This window comes from Pararge aegeria, chromosome 14 (genome assembly GCF_905163445.1).
Source record: "Pararge aegeria chromosome 14, ilParAegt1.1, whole genome shotgun sequence".
Classification (NCBI taxonomy): domain Eukaryota; kingdom Metazoa; phylum Arthropoda; class Insecta; order Lepidoptera; family Nymphalidae; genus Pararge; species Pararge aegeria.
The window spans coordinates 5,548,434-5,561,291 of NC_053193.1; the positions used below are offsets into that span (position 1 = coordinate 5,548,434).

Consider the following 12,858-nt stretch of genomic DNA (forward strand, 5'->3'; position numbering starts at 1 on the left):
CCCGGGAAAGCAAACGGTACCGGTTCATGAACACTTGAAAGAAGCTCGGATTAAGTCGCGGGTTATAGCTATTACCTATCAATTTGTTTTTTTAATTTTTTTTATTCCACTACGCGTTAGCTCTTAACTGCAATCTCACCTGGTGGTAAGTGATAATGCAGTCTAAGATGTTAGCGGACTAACCTGTTAGGGAGTACGGTAGTCATACCCCTAATCGGGTAGGGTGATAATTAGCCACGGCCAAAGCCTCCCACCAGACCAGACCAGGGAAAATTCAGAAATTCCCAAATTGGCCATGCCAAGAACGGGACCTCCTTAAATTCACAGCGCTTACCATTGCGCCAGGGAGGTCGTCGAAATTGTCCATTAATTCATTTACATATTTTTCCAGGGAGCCCTTATGAAGAGCTAGAAATATACTTCCGTGTTATTTCGAGTACTTTCAGGAGTTGTATGTACAAGTCATATACTTAGATAGAGGTTTGACATATGGAGTAGAACATCGCGTGTCGGCAAGACATTTTTCAATTAACACGGTTAATATAACGAACAATGGCAATTCACCTTGCGAGTATAGAATTTATCGAGTACGTATTCAAATAGTTATACTATTTAGTACATACGTCTTGCTAAAAATTTTTATATAGAAAACGATGGATAGATATGCGTTAAAAACGATAATACCCGCTCGCGTGAACGATGGTGGTTCGGGATCTCCTAGGAGAGATAAGACCAGCTAAGTACCAGCCAGTGGCGTTCATACATAGTATGCACAAGGTATGCAGATGATATAAAATGGAGAAAATCTGCAGCACAGATTTATAAAACACTTAATTGTAGGTATTGTACGAGATATAAATAGCCTACCCTTAAGTTTTTATAGCTCGTACTGTGGCTTTTCTCTACTTTATATCATCTGCAAATCCTGTAGGCACACCTTGTTAGCAGTTGTGGCAGTGTGACATTAATAGGAGTACGATATCCTCTTAAATAAAGACCTAATTAAGTGGCCGGTGGGTGGTCTATGCAAAAATAATCCAGTTTATTTATATTTCACCATAAAATTAAAAATAAATGTTTTTTATTATTTTCTTAAGAGTTAAACTTTTAATATGTATTCACTGATGTAATATCAGTGTACGCATCATATAATTTTACTCGTAAACATAAATCACCTAAAAAAATCTAAATAACCAAATTAAAACTAAATAAAATCTAAAAAGTCTTCGAAACCACCACAGCGAGGCAGAGTACCTAAAATGCTGGCAGCATTGCCCCTTTGAATTGCCAAACTAATTGTTTGGCCAAGGTAACTGCCCGCTCCAGGGTCACCGGTAGACTAGTTAACCATTATGGCAATTCTTTAAAAAGAGTTAAATCCCCCGGTCCTCACTGTCCCAAAGTCTCTACTCCGAATGGCACCAAAATGAAACTGCTATCAAGGTTTTCATATTTACTCCTCTTGGCCAGCTCGGCACTGGTAGCAGCCGCACCCACCATTGACGAGGAGGCTTGGATGTGTCATGCAGCTAGGGTATCGACACACGTTGCATCCCAGACACGTGCCCTTCCCAGCCTCCACGGAATGAGCTCTTGCCATCACCCCGTGCTAAACCAGTAGATTCTAATAAAGCTATAAAATTAATTCGAACAGAAATAATTATCTACTCACTTTAGTAAACAAAGTCAAAGTCAAAGTCAAATATTTCTTTATTCAAATAGTGCCATAGATGGCACTTTTGATGAGTACATTACATGTAAAATATGACATCGGAGTGAGTTGTGAAATTAATTCGTCAACTTAAAACTAAAGCTACGAGGGTTCCAAACGCGCCCTGGTCTAAGAAGAAGCCCACAACAAACTTAGCCGGTTGTTTTTTTTTTTGTTTGTTGGTTGGTGGTTGGTTGGTTTGTTGGTGAGTTTGATTTGACAATGTGAGATGTTATCACCATCTCACATTGTCAAATCAAACTCACTCTACATTCATCGTCTTAGTTAACGATACTAATTATAAAGAATCGATGAACTGGTATCAACATATGAATTTAAAGTATTTTGTTACTGAATAAACACGATGTTCTTTCGCAATCGTCCATCAATATCAAGCCCGCAAACAAGCGTTTACTTGCAATAAAATAAAAGAAAAAACCAAAAATAATAACGGTCACTTTTTCCGAATATTTCCCTTTTATTGCCCCTTAAGAAGGCGTATATTTTAACCTCTGTAGCCTGTATCTATCCATTATGGCATGAAATATCGTCGCAAGCCAATAGGCAATGGAGTAATGCCTCAAATACACTGGTTATTGCTCTATTTCACGTTGCCCGATGTTTATCGAGATCGTGACTTGTTTGTACAAGTTTCGAATTGGATTTGGAACTTTTAACTGTCAGTGGTGTTAAGTTATGTGTGCTGAGGGGAATGGGGCTTTCCATGGGCTAGACTAGTAAACTAGAAATATTTTAATTTAAACGTGTCTTCTTCCACGTTCTTTAATAAACCCGCTGCAACCGTTTACCTGGTATATTATATAAGATACATTTTAATCTTATTTCTATCTCCAGCAGGGCTAGCACAGGCAACAGACAAAATTATATCCCCGATTATACCCCTACAATTGAACATGGAAAGGGAGAAGTTTACCCCGGCCTATACATATTATTTCCACTTGTGCGCCAATGGTCTGAGAGTTTAAAAAGCTGTAGGAGAAAATACATTTTTATTTTTTCTTCGAGGAGATAATTGTCTTCTTCGGGGCCGATTATTATCTATGCTATTTTATCAACATAAATTTTGTTACTTAGACGTATATATACGTAACTTTTATTTAATGTTCGTTCGAATTTACCCGGCTAAGTTTGTTGTGGGCTCTTCTTAGACCAGGGCGCGTTTGGAACTCTCGTAGCTTTAGGTAGTCGAACGAAGTTATCACCATCCCCTTACAATTATGTAATCATATATGTATGAACGCTTCATAAGTGCCTGTGATAGGACTACATGAATAAAGAAATTCTAAATTTGAATTTGATCCTTCTTGTTCTTTTTCCTAATAAAAAGTATTCCATCTTCAATCTGCAAACTATCTCTGGGCCAAATTCACAGATGAACAGAAGCTTTAACGCTGAAGCTTTTAAGCAGTGCCAACACTTTCTTTTCTCAACCATCGCATCCAATCCACTTTACAAAAGTCGACGCAGTAATAGGTACTGCGTCGACTTTTGGTAGTTGGGGGCACCCTTAACTCCGTTTGTAAAGTTGGAGACGCAATGGCCTTTCGACTCATAAGTCCAAAGGCCCTCTGGCAAACGTAACCAGCCTTCTACCAATTCAGCACGATAGCCTTAAGAGCTTCATAGGTTATTTGGGTGTTTTGGCGAATAATTTCAGTCTGGACTTTGCTGTGTATGTTAAATAGCTCTTTCCTTAGCACGCTGAGACTTGAAATTTACGCTTTGTCTCGCTGTCAGTGCTCACGTCCGGCCGTAGGTAAGTCAAGACTGGTAGAACGCACATTATGTCCCGTTATAGCGACTGTCCTTTTCCCCACATTCGCATTTTCTTTTTTCACATCACCAGAACTTATTTTTGATCATCGTCATCGTGGCAACCAATAGAACGTCTGGACTTAGTTCTTTTGTGGGGTGTTCCAAATACCACCGTTTTGTGAGTTGTACAGCTTGCGCCTAGAGGATCCCTATGACTCGTCTTATGTAGTCTCTCTATCTACGCTATGGTCCGCTACCGTAAGTCCATCTGTTCTCCGTTTCGAATTCAGCATCGCGAGCTATGATGGTACCTCTAGCAGATCTACGGATCCCCTTATTTCTAATTTGATCAAGTAGAGATACTTCGCCATAGCTTTTTCAATTGCCCGCCAAGTGAATCTATTGAGTTATTTTTGTAGGTACAACGATATTATTATTAATCTAATGAAAATGATAAAATATGATGAATTTAAAAATATATGCATTCAGTATAAAACAATACAGTATAAATGTAAGTCTGTATGGTTTTTGAATTTTTAAAAGCCTTTCAGCGCCGCGGATAGCGAGCATACGTGCTCTAATTGCTTTATAAACATTTTATATGGTATAAAAAGGCTGAATTTAAAGGAGTGAGTTGCTGAGCCCAGTTTAGGGTTACCAGAGCAGTGATTTACGTATGAAATAAAAAACGTTACTAATTTGGTAACGTCAAAGACATCTCTTAGCACAACAGTTATATTTGCCATCACAAGAGAGTTGCTATTATCCTTCTTAGCAGTAATTTATTAAACAGTCTGACGAGGAAAAAAAAAACTAAAGCATTATCTACCACAACAACATTGTAGCTTGATAGACAGAATAAGATACATTTTAATTGTTTTTAAGTAAATAGCATCTGTATACTAAAGTAAACCTACCATAATTATGTAAAGTGAAAATATAAACGAGTTTTAATAATATTATTTGTGACACAATTTGTGACGTAAACACAATCAGTTGTAGTAATTTCAAAAGTTGGAATAAGTTCGTCATAAAAAAAGGTTTTCACGGTCCTTATTTATTGATATACAGAAAAGTTACCTATCGATGGAGGCTTTGAAAACTAATATTCCGGAGTCGTGATGATCTATTAAGTTTTAAATCTCATGCAGTTCTTGTTTGTATGGGTTACAGGTAGATTTTTATTAATAGCCTAGACCTTATCCTCTTCCAATGGGAGAGTTTGGCCATGATCACCACGCTGGGTAGGCAGGATTAGATTAGTGCTTGACTTCAATCTCACCTGATAGAAAGTGTAGATGTGGCCTAAGATGGAACGCGCCTGCCCAGAAGATGCCTGTTCATTCTTGTTTTAAAGAGACCCAGGTTGTCAGAATTAGGAAACACAGAACTCGGAAAGGCAATTCAAACAGCCATGCGTATACTAAAAAAAGATGCAAATCGCTTCTTGCCAGTTTTTGGGATATTAACAACGTAGGGATGAAAAACCTCCCGGTGTCTTGCTTGGTAGAATGGTGAGGACGGGATGAGATCGAAGAGTTCCTGAGCATACTCTCTCTAGTAAATGCTAGTAGTAGCACAAACAAAGTCAAATATTTCTTTATTCAAATAGGCACATAGATGGCACTTTTGATGCGTTGCTTATATACAAAATGACATAGCAGTCAGTAGTGATGGCAATAACTACAATCGTAAACTTAAAACTAAAGCTACGAGAGTTCCAAACGCGCCCTGGTCTTAGAAGAAGCCCACAACAAACTTAGCCGGGTGTTTATCACCATCTCACATTGGTGTCGTCATTAGAAAATATTTAAGAAGCAACCTGGTTAGAGCAATTGTTCACACCCAAGCTAATTTTATTTTAATACTAATCTAGCTAATTAAATTTAATATTTAAAGCTCTTTATTTTTTACTGCCAGGAAATTGCCAGGGCTGGCAACCCTAACTCGGTAGCGTGAGCCGTGCCCGCCGCAATACAAATGGGTTTTTAGCGTATAAATCAAGCTATGATAATTACTAAGGAGCAAATTAGTGTTACACCGGATTCTAATGTCACATTTATGTACACGACATCCTTCGCTAACAATGTAGTAGAATAAAAAAACTCTTTAAGACTTATGTATGCATTTTATTTCGCTTTCATTCAATGAAAATGCTTAGCTCGACTGCTTTATTACATGATGGTAAGTAACTACGAGTAAGTGTATTTATATATTTTTTGTTATGTAACACGTCCTTACCTTTTAGTGCCACATTATTTATTGTTTAGCCATAAATGATAGGAATTATCGATGGCTTTTTACTAGGCTTTATTAGGCATTGTTAGGCATTATTTGACGGCCGATTGGCGCAGTGGCCAGCGACCCTGCGTCTGTGGGTTCGATGACTGGTTGATCAACTGGAAAATGTTTGTGTGAACATGAATCTTTTTTATTGTCTGGGTGTTTATAAGTACATAACCGTTCGCGGGAAGCCTCTGTGATCTGACTTGTACATCACAAAAACGCATAAAAAAATATTATTCTACTTGTAAATACTTTGTTTTTATTTATATAACTCTTCTTGCATGAAACATTTTTTTTTACTTTCCTGTAATATATATTATATATACAAAACTATATGTACACTGTCTAAAAATTTCAGATTTTACGGCGGATTTTCATATTTCGGAAATAAGGATAAGGCGGGAATGCTTTTTTTTGTAATTTTCACGATGATACAAAAATTATGGTGGCTAACAAAAAAAATATTTTGGAACATCTAAATGAACTTTTTTTATACTATGGTACCCTGATAACCCTATTCACTAATTCATAGTCACTCTATTTTACTATTAATTTTTATGTGAATATTTTTTTTCATTCGCAATAAAAAAATGTATGTAGAACCATTCTTAACCTAAAGCCAATAAAATTAATAAGAATCTGACAGACGGACATAAGGGTCAGTTTCGCTAAAAGAACGACCCTTGTAGGTACCCCTAAATCCCCCAATCACTCTCAGTAGTCTTATGAGTTCTAGAGCACGTATTTAGTGTAAACTGTAAGCTATACCTATCTTAGAGGCTTAAATTCTATATTTTAGACTCTATTACTTAGAATGGTTTTCCCTTTAGTTCTTCGAATGATCTTCCAAAATATCTATAGGGTGTTACACTCTATTGAAAATTAAGAATATAGTTTTAAAGGCATTAAAAATTAAACGATAAAGTTGTTTCTTTGCCACGATGCGTCTGTTGCAGCTATTATAGCGCTACTAGCAGTAGAAGGCACCAACAACAACTTTATAATGATATCTCGGTCATATCAGCAAAATTAAAAGCTAATCCAATATTGATTTCGTCCTTTATTAAGTCATTGGTTGGTCGCAAGTTTTTGAGTTAAAAACTTTATAACGTCAAAGTAAAATGGATTAAAGGTAGCTCGTGTTAGAGTTGCAAATGCTGCACTGCTGAATTATGTTTAATAAAAGTTCCACCAGGAGTGTTGGCTATAGACGAATTAATAAATTTGAGTTTTGAAATTAGGGAGGTAAGTTCCAATTTTTTCTAAATTTTGTGTTCAATGCAGGAAAACGCCACTACGATTTTGTGGATTGTTTTAGTAAAAGTGCAGCATAGTTTGTTACCCAAACTGTATGATTATGTTTTATATTGTGTAATACCCTATTTTGAATGTAGGTACTATTCTTTAAAAACAAATTCCATCTTATATTTGGAAATAAGTAAACTACGTCTATCAAACAGACTATACCGAAACAGTCATAATATTTAAAACAGAGAATGCGTCTAATAGAGCTTGCTCTTTAAAAACACTATATTTACAGCATATTTCAATAAGTAACTTTCGACTATCCCAATTAGTTATCAATATAAGTTATGACGCTATTACGCTATAGCTGTATTGTGGCATATTACTAGCTATATAAGAGCGCTTAGTCATAATTGATTATTTCTAATGATAAGGTCACTACAGTGGCCTTCGCTTTCATCTCACAGTTTATGGAATAATAAATGTTAAATTATAACATTTTGATGTTGTAGAGTTACTGTTGGGGTTTTTTTGCCAATTTGACTCTTTGAATCTACACTTCGAACCCCTAGTAGACTCACTACAAACACATAGCCTTGATTTTTCAAAAGTGCTTATAAATTATTAGATTTGAAACATGAATTTTGTTTCGATCTTATTTCTACTATAGCTCTAATAGCGTATTAACTCATATTGTAAATTTTTTCGTGCCAGCCTTCGGGGCTATCTAGGTACTTAATTCTTCTCTTATATGCCATAGTTACCACTTCACTTCATACATAAAAAATTTTCAATTCCCGCAAAGATTGAAATCGTTAGATCGTCGCAACAGAGTAGGTACTGATTATTTATCTATGGAAGTTGTATTTATTTTAACGACACTATATTTTTTAAGGACAGTCTCTTTTTACGCCACTAATTATGGTTTCAGTATTACACGATTACAATATATTAGGTAGAAGGTAGAAGTTAGGATTTTTGACAGAGCTCTTCCAGGGAAGTACCTACTACAGCCATTCTTATTTCCGCCGCCAAGTTGTATTGCTGTGTTCTAATCTAAACAAAGAGATTGCTGTTGTAATTATAGGCACATGAGGCAATGGTTTTCAATTTAACATCTGATAAGCCTAGTCCGTAATTTTTTTCCGCAAAGATTTTATTCAAACGCAATCGTTCCTACAGCAAAGTGCTCCCACTACTTGAGGCCTAGGCTGCATGGTGTAAGAGGTGCCTTTATATTGTAGGATATAAATACAAGGAGTATTTGTAATAATAGTTTGTTCTCGATTACTGATGACGTGCTCTTAGACGTACTTAGGCGTATTTACGACGCACAGAAAACGCGCGTATTACGAATGAATGTGAACAGGACAGTACCTAGTGGTCTTAACGGCAGATTGCACCAATTGTATCGACGCGAACGCGTGAACGACACGGTACGGATGCCCGTGAAAAGCATGGTTGAAATGCGTATGGAGTCAATATAATCTACAGGTTTGCCTACGTATAAGAGGGCCTGGTGTGAGATTTTCTGCCTACGTTAAGGTGCTTATTCGCGTAAATGATAACTACGTTTATATGAGTTCCTATTTCCCAGCATGGTAACTAGATGGCATTAACTTTAGCGCGATTGAATACAAACGTAGGTAGGAAATCACACACTTGGCACCCTAAAAAGTATTTCTAACGCACGTTTGAAAATTTAAATTATTACAACCTGAGACTGAAATGTTTAAAGAGCGTTAATGCGTTATCTGTAAGTATGAATTGGCGTTGCTTTTCAGACCGTAGCGCGTCATCGTGTACATAAGAGACTGAAAACATAATTATGGGATTATTTATTACTTAGTGCTGTTGAAGTTCATGGGCGGCGGAGTTCACTTAACATCAGTACCTTTAGTACAAGTATTGGTCGCTCGCATTCAAAAAGTTGTTTTCGAGGATAAAAATACTTGAGCATCCCAGTACAATAGATCTTATTTGCATTGATCTGAACTTTTCCTTTCTCAACAATTTTATCGGGCTTTTGATACAACGTTTGTAAAACAAATATTAGAAGTACTTGATTTACGACTCCAAAAAGACTGGCGTTAGGTTCGTTTTACTTTGACGTTACAGAGTTTGATTCTCGGAATAAACTCTTTGATTGCGAGTTAGCAAAACTTGTACGAAGGCTACAGCTGCAGCAGTGACCCGCTTGCGTCTTTGCTAGCTATTAATTTATAACAGTTTATAGCTGACATCGTAAACGTGTCTCTTTAAAATTCAGGCGAGATCTAACGATTTTAATCTGGGAATTTTGATAGAGAAATGAACCAAACATTGGTATTGCAGTGCGCCGCCGGGCGCGCGGCCTGGCAGGAGGCGGCGGCGCTGTCGGTGGGCGGCGGCGGAGCGGGCGCGGGCGGGGCCGCCCGCCGCTGCTCCGTGCTCGGCGACCACCCGGGCGCACGGCGCGACCCCCGCGGGAAATGGCATCGCACCAACCGGGTACCGTACACGACTCTAGCACGTCCATACAGCTTAAGCCTGCTTTGAAGTTCCTACTCCAGCTCACTGCTGTTACGTGGAAGAAGACCGTCGTTCTGGGTAGGTCACTCTTTTCGCGCTTCACATGCTAAACTTTACTTTACTTTACTTAGGTACCTACTCGTAAGCAGGTCGTTTCAATGCAGCCACTTGCTGGCAGCATTCGCACTGCGTATTGCGAATAATTGCACTGTCGCCACCATCGGTGGCATGCTTGGCTACCAAACATTTGTTTCAATCGGTAGACGCTTTGCCAATCCCGCGTGACTTATTGCTCGCTACGAATGTCCCGCCTGGCCTGCAGTAGGCACGTTAATGCTAAAACCGTGGAGCCGGCGTAGGATCCTATGTCGGCGACCTATACAAATTATTTTAGCGCCTCTATACAACCCAGGCCTACTTTGTCTGAGTCTGCGAATTGTATTGCTAAAACGTAGATGAGGGCCGCAATTTTAATTTATTCGGGTACTGGGTAGGTTTCTATTTTATAAATCTATGCTTCCTGCACCTAACGGCACAGACAAGAACGCCTATCTCACGCTCTATCACGCATAAAAGCGATAAATTCCATAGCAATGCATGGTAATCGGGGCTACGGGCGCAAAAGCTGCTGTTCTGATCTACTACTACTAGGTCAGCAAGGAGTCATTCCGTGCCACGTACTTCCATACCATTGCTCTGTCAGGACGGCTCCTTTGGTCTTTGGCATGACTATCTTTCTCTGTGGTACTAACTAGGTACCCTGTGTTGTGCAAAAGGTATTTGGCCAAGATAGCAACAAGCATGTGCTTGTCAAAAAATTTAAAATATCCTTTCCATGCTGAATTCCGACTCCACTCAGACACCTTACATATAACGTGTTCGATTAGAGTCAGGTCAACATCAGCTTGACTTTTTCGACTACCTGCTGCCTTTTCTGGATCCGGTGTTCGGTCATCATACCAGCACCTTGAAGCTCCAACATCGTTAGTTCTCTAAGCTATACGTATAATACTGCCACTTTAGCTTCGCTATTTATAAGGCTACGCGTTTCTTTACATTTCTGATTGGACCACGGAGATCTAAATCAGTAGATTTATATTATACTTTATTATCACTTGCCTATATAAACACGAGGACGTTCGTGCTTTTATAGAACTTTCAATTGAACCTAGTAGAAGTTTTTAAATATTTGTCACATCACCTACACTTCACACTTATACTTTTCAGATGGAATTTAAGTCTCAATTCTCAACCAAAAAATAAACAAGTCGCCGTACAGGCAAGGTCGTTTGACCTAGCCTGTACGCATCCAACCATCTAACCTACGTCTTCAGCGGCGTTCAAAATTGCGTCCAGCAAACGGCCAATCACAAGCGCGCGTTCTAGCAAGAGTATTATGATTGTTCGCTTACAGTAGATACGCAAACATAAACGCTGCAAAGGACGAAGGTTAGACGTCACGGTGTGCCTTAAGTTACTTCACTGAGATATTGCATTTGTTATCAAGCTAGATTCCTTCTAACGCTCAAAGCACGTAGTATAGTGTCAATGGATTATATCACTCAGTAAATAAAAGATATCTTGAAATTTTATAGGTCCGAGATGCTTCATACGGGTCATCGTCGGACTCGGACGGGGAGTTCGAGGGAGCGAGCGGGGAGCCCTGGGGTGTCGCAAGGCTCCTGTACGCGGGCCTGGCAACACTCGCTCTTGGCCTCGTCGTATACTTCGTCGGCACCGGAGACAAGGTAACAAGTGTTTATTTTTCTTGCTTCATAATGGAGAGTGAGACAGAAGAGAGGAGATGCAAGAATCTAAGTAGGTGTGCTGGGCTGGCGTATGGCCACTCACTGTAGCAGTGGCGTGCATAGAGGGTATGCACAGGGTATGGAGATGATATAAAATGAAGAATCTCCAGTACGAGTTACAAAAAACACAAGGATAGGCATTGTAAGAGTTATAAAAAGCCTACCCTTAAGTATTTATAACTCATACTGGAGATTTTCTTCATTTTGTATCATCTGCATACCCTGTGCTTTCTATGCACGCCACTGCACTGTAGGCCTCGTCTTTTACTTATCAAATGCTAAATTGAAGACAATGTTTATTCTAAAATACTGCTTATGAAATGGTGAGGCGATGAAGTTGGGGATTCAAGCAAGTTTTGTATAGCAACTGTGGGAGGTCGGTCCACGTGTACCATACACGTACGTTGAGGTTCGTACACGTGTACGTGTGATGCAGAAGAGTGTATTAGCAATTCATTGAAGTATATCTAGGTGTGAGGAATATATATAGTATCCTAATCATCGATACAATTGGAGTCTTTAACGGATTAATAAAATGTAGCATACATATTGATGTGGATGATGGATTATTTAACAAGATTTTTACCTTACTTATCTTGAAGATGGGGAGTCAGGCATGTTTTGTACAGCAATTGTGGGAGGTTGTTCCACGCGAACTGCCTACTGCTAATGTTTTGTAATAATACCAAGCATGCCACGAATGGTGTCGACAGACATGGCGTGGCGACAGTGCAACCCGTGCAGGTAGTGACTGCATTGAAACGGCCTGAGTAGGTACCTAAGTAAAGTAAGGTAAAAATCTTTCATAATCCATCATTCACATCAAGTAAGTAGTATAAAATTATTTATTCATGTAGGCCTATCACAGGCACTTATGAAGCGTTCATACATATTTGTTTACATAATTGTAAGGGGATGGTGATAACTTCGTTCGCCAACTTAAATCTAAAGCTACGAGGGTTTCAAACGCGCCCTGGTCTAAGAAGAGCCCACAACAAACTTAACCGGGTATTTTTTTTTTTATATTAAGCTATGAAGCTAGAGCAATTCACACCCAAGCTTTTTTATCGTTTAAGTAATCCTTAATATTATAATAATAGTTCAGGTTAAAACAAAACTGTTTCAGGGTTTCAAAACACCAGCACTACGTCTGGTGGGGCCGTCACTCATCGTGGCTGGCCTGGCGTGCTGCTTGCTGCGTATTATGTTTTGTATATTCGCCAAGCCATGTTGCAGGCGGAGGACCAACCACAAGGAGAACAGAAGGTACTAGAAAGACTATTAAGGAAAATCCTACCCTCTCTTTTGTACGTTACACAATCACAACGTCATCTTTGTTTGCCACCATTTACGAAACATCCAGGAATATCCTATCATACCAATTCATTACCGGCCCATTACTCGGCACTGGTCTCATGCCACAATGAGAAAGGTATAGGCCGTAGTTCACCACGCTGGCCCAGTGCGGATCGATGGACTTTAGACAACTTTGAAAAGTTAGAGGTGCGTGCTCGGGTTCAA

General features: G+C 38.9%; 1 protein-coding gene across 1 annotated transcript in view; it reads left to right on the plus strand.

Moving 5' to 3' along the window:
* Positions 1–12,858, plus strand: part of LOC120629327 — a 52,049-nt gene that overhangs the window by 37,281 nt on the left and 1,910 nt on the right. The window contains exons 3-5 of the mRNA XM_039898240.1: positions 9,353–9,508; positions 11,125–11,277; positions 12,464–12,603. Coding sequence (XP_039754174.1) covers positions 9,353–9,508; positions 11,125–11,277; positions 12,464–12,603 — 449 coding nt within the window. The remainder of the gene's footprint in view (positions 1–9,352; positions 9,509–11,124; positions 11,278–12,463; positions 12,604–12,858) is intronic.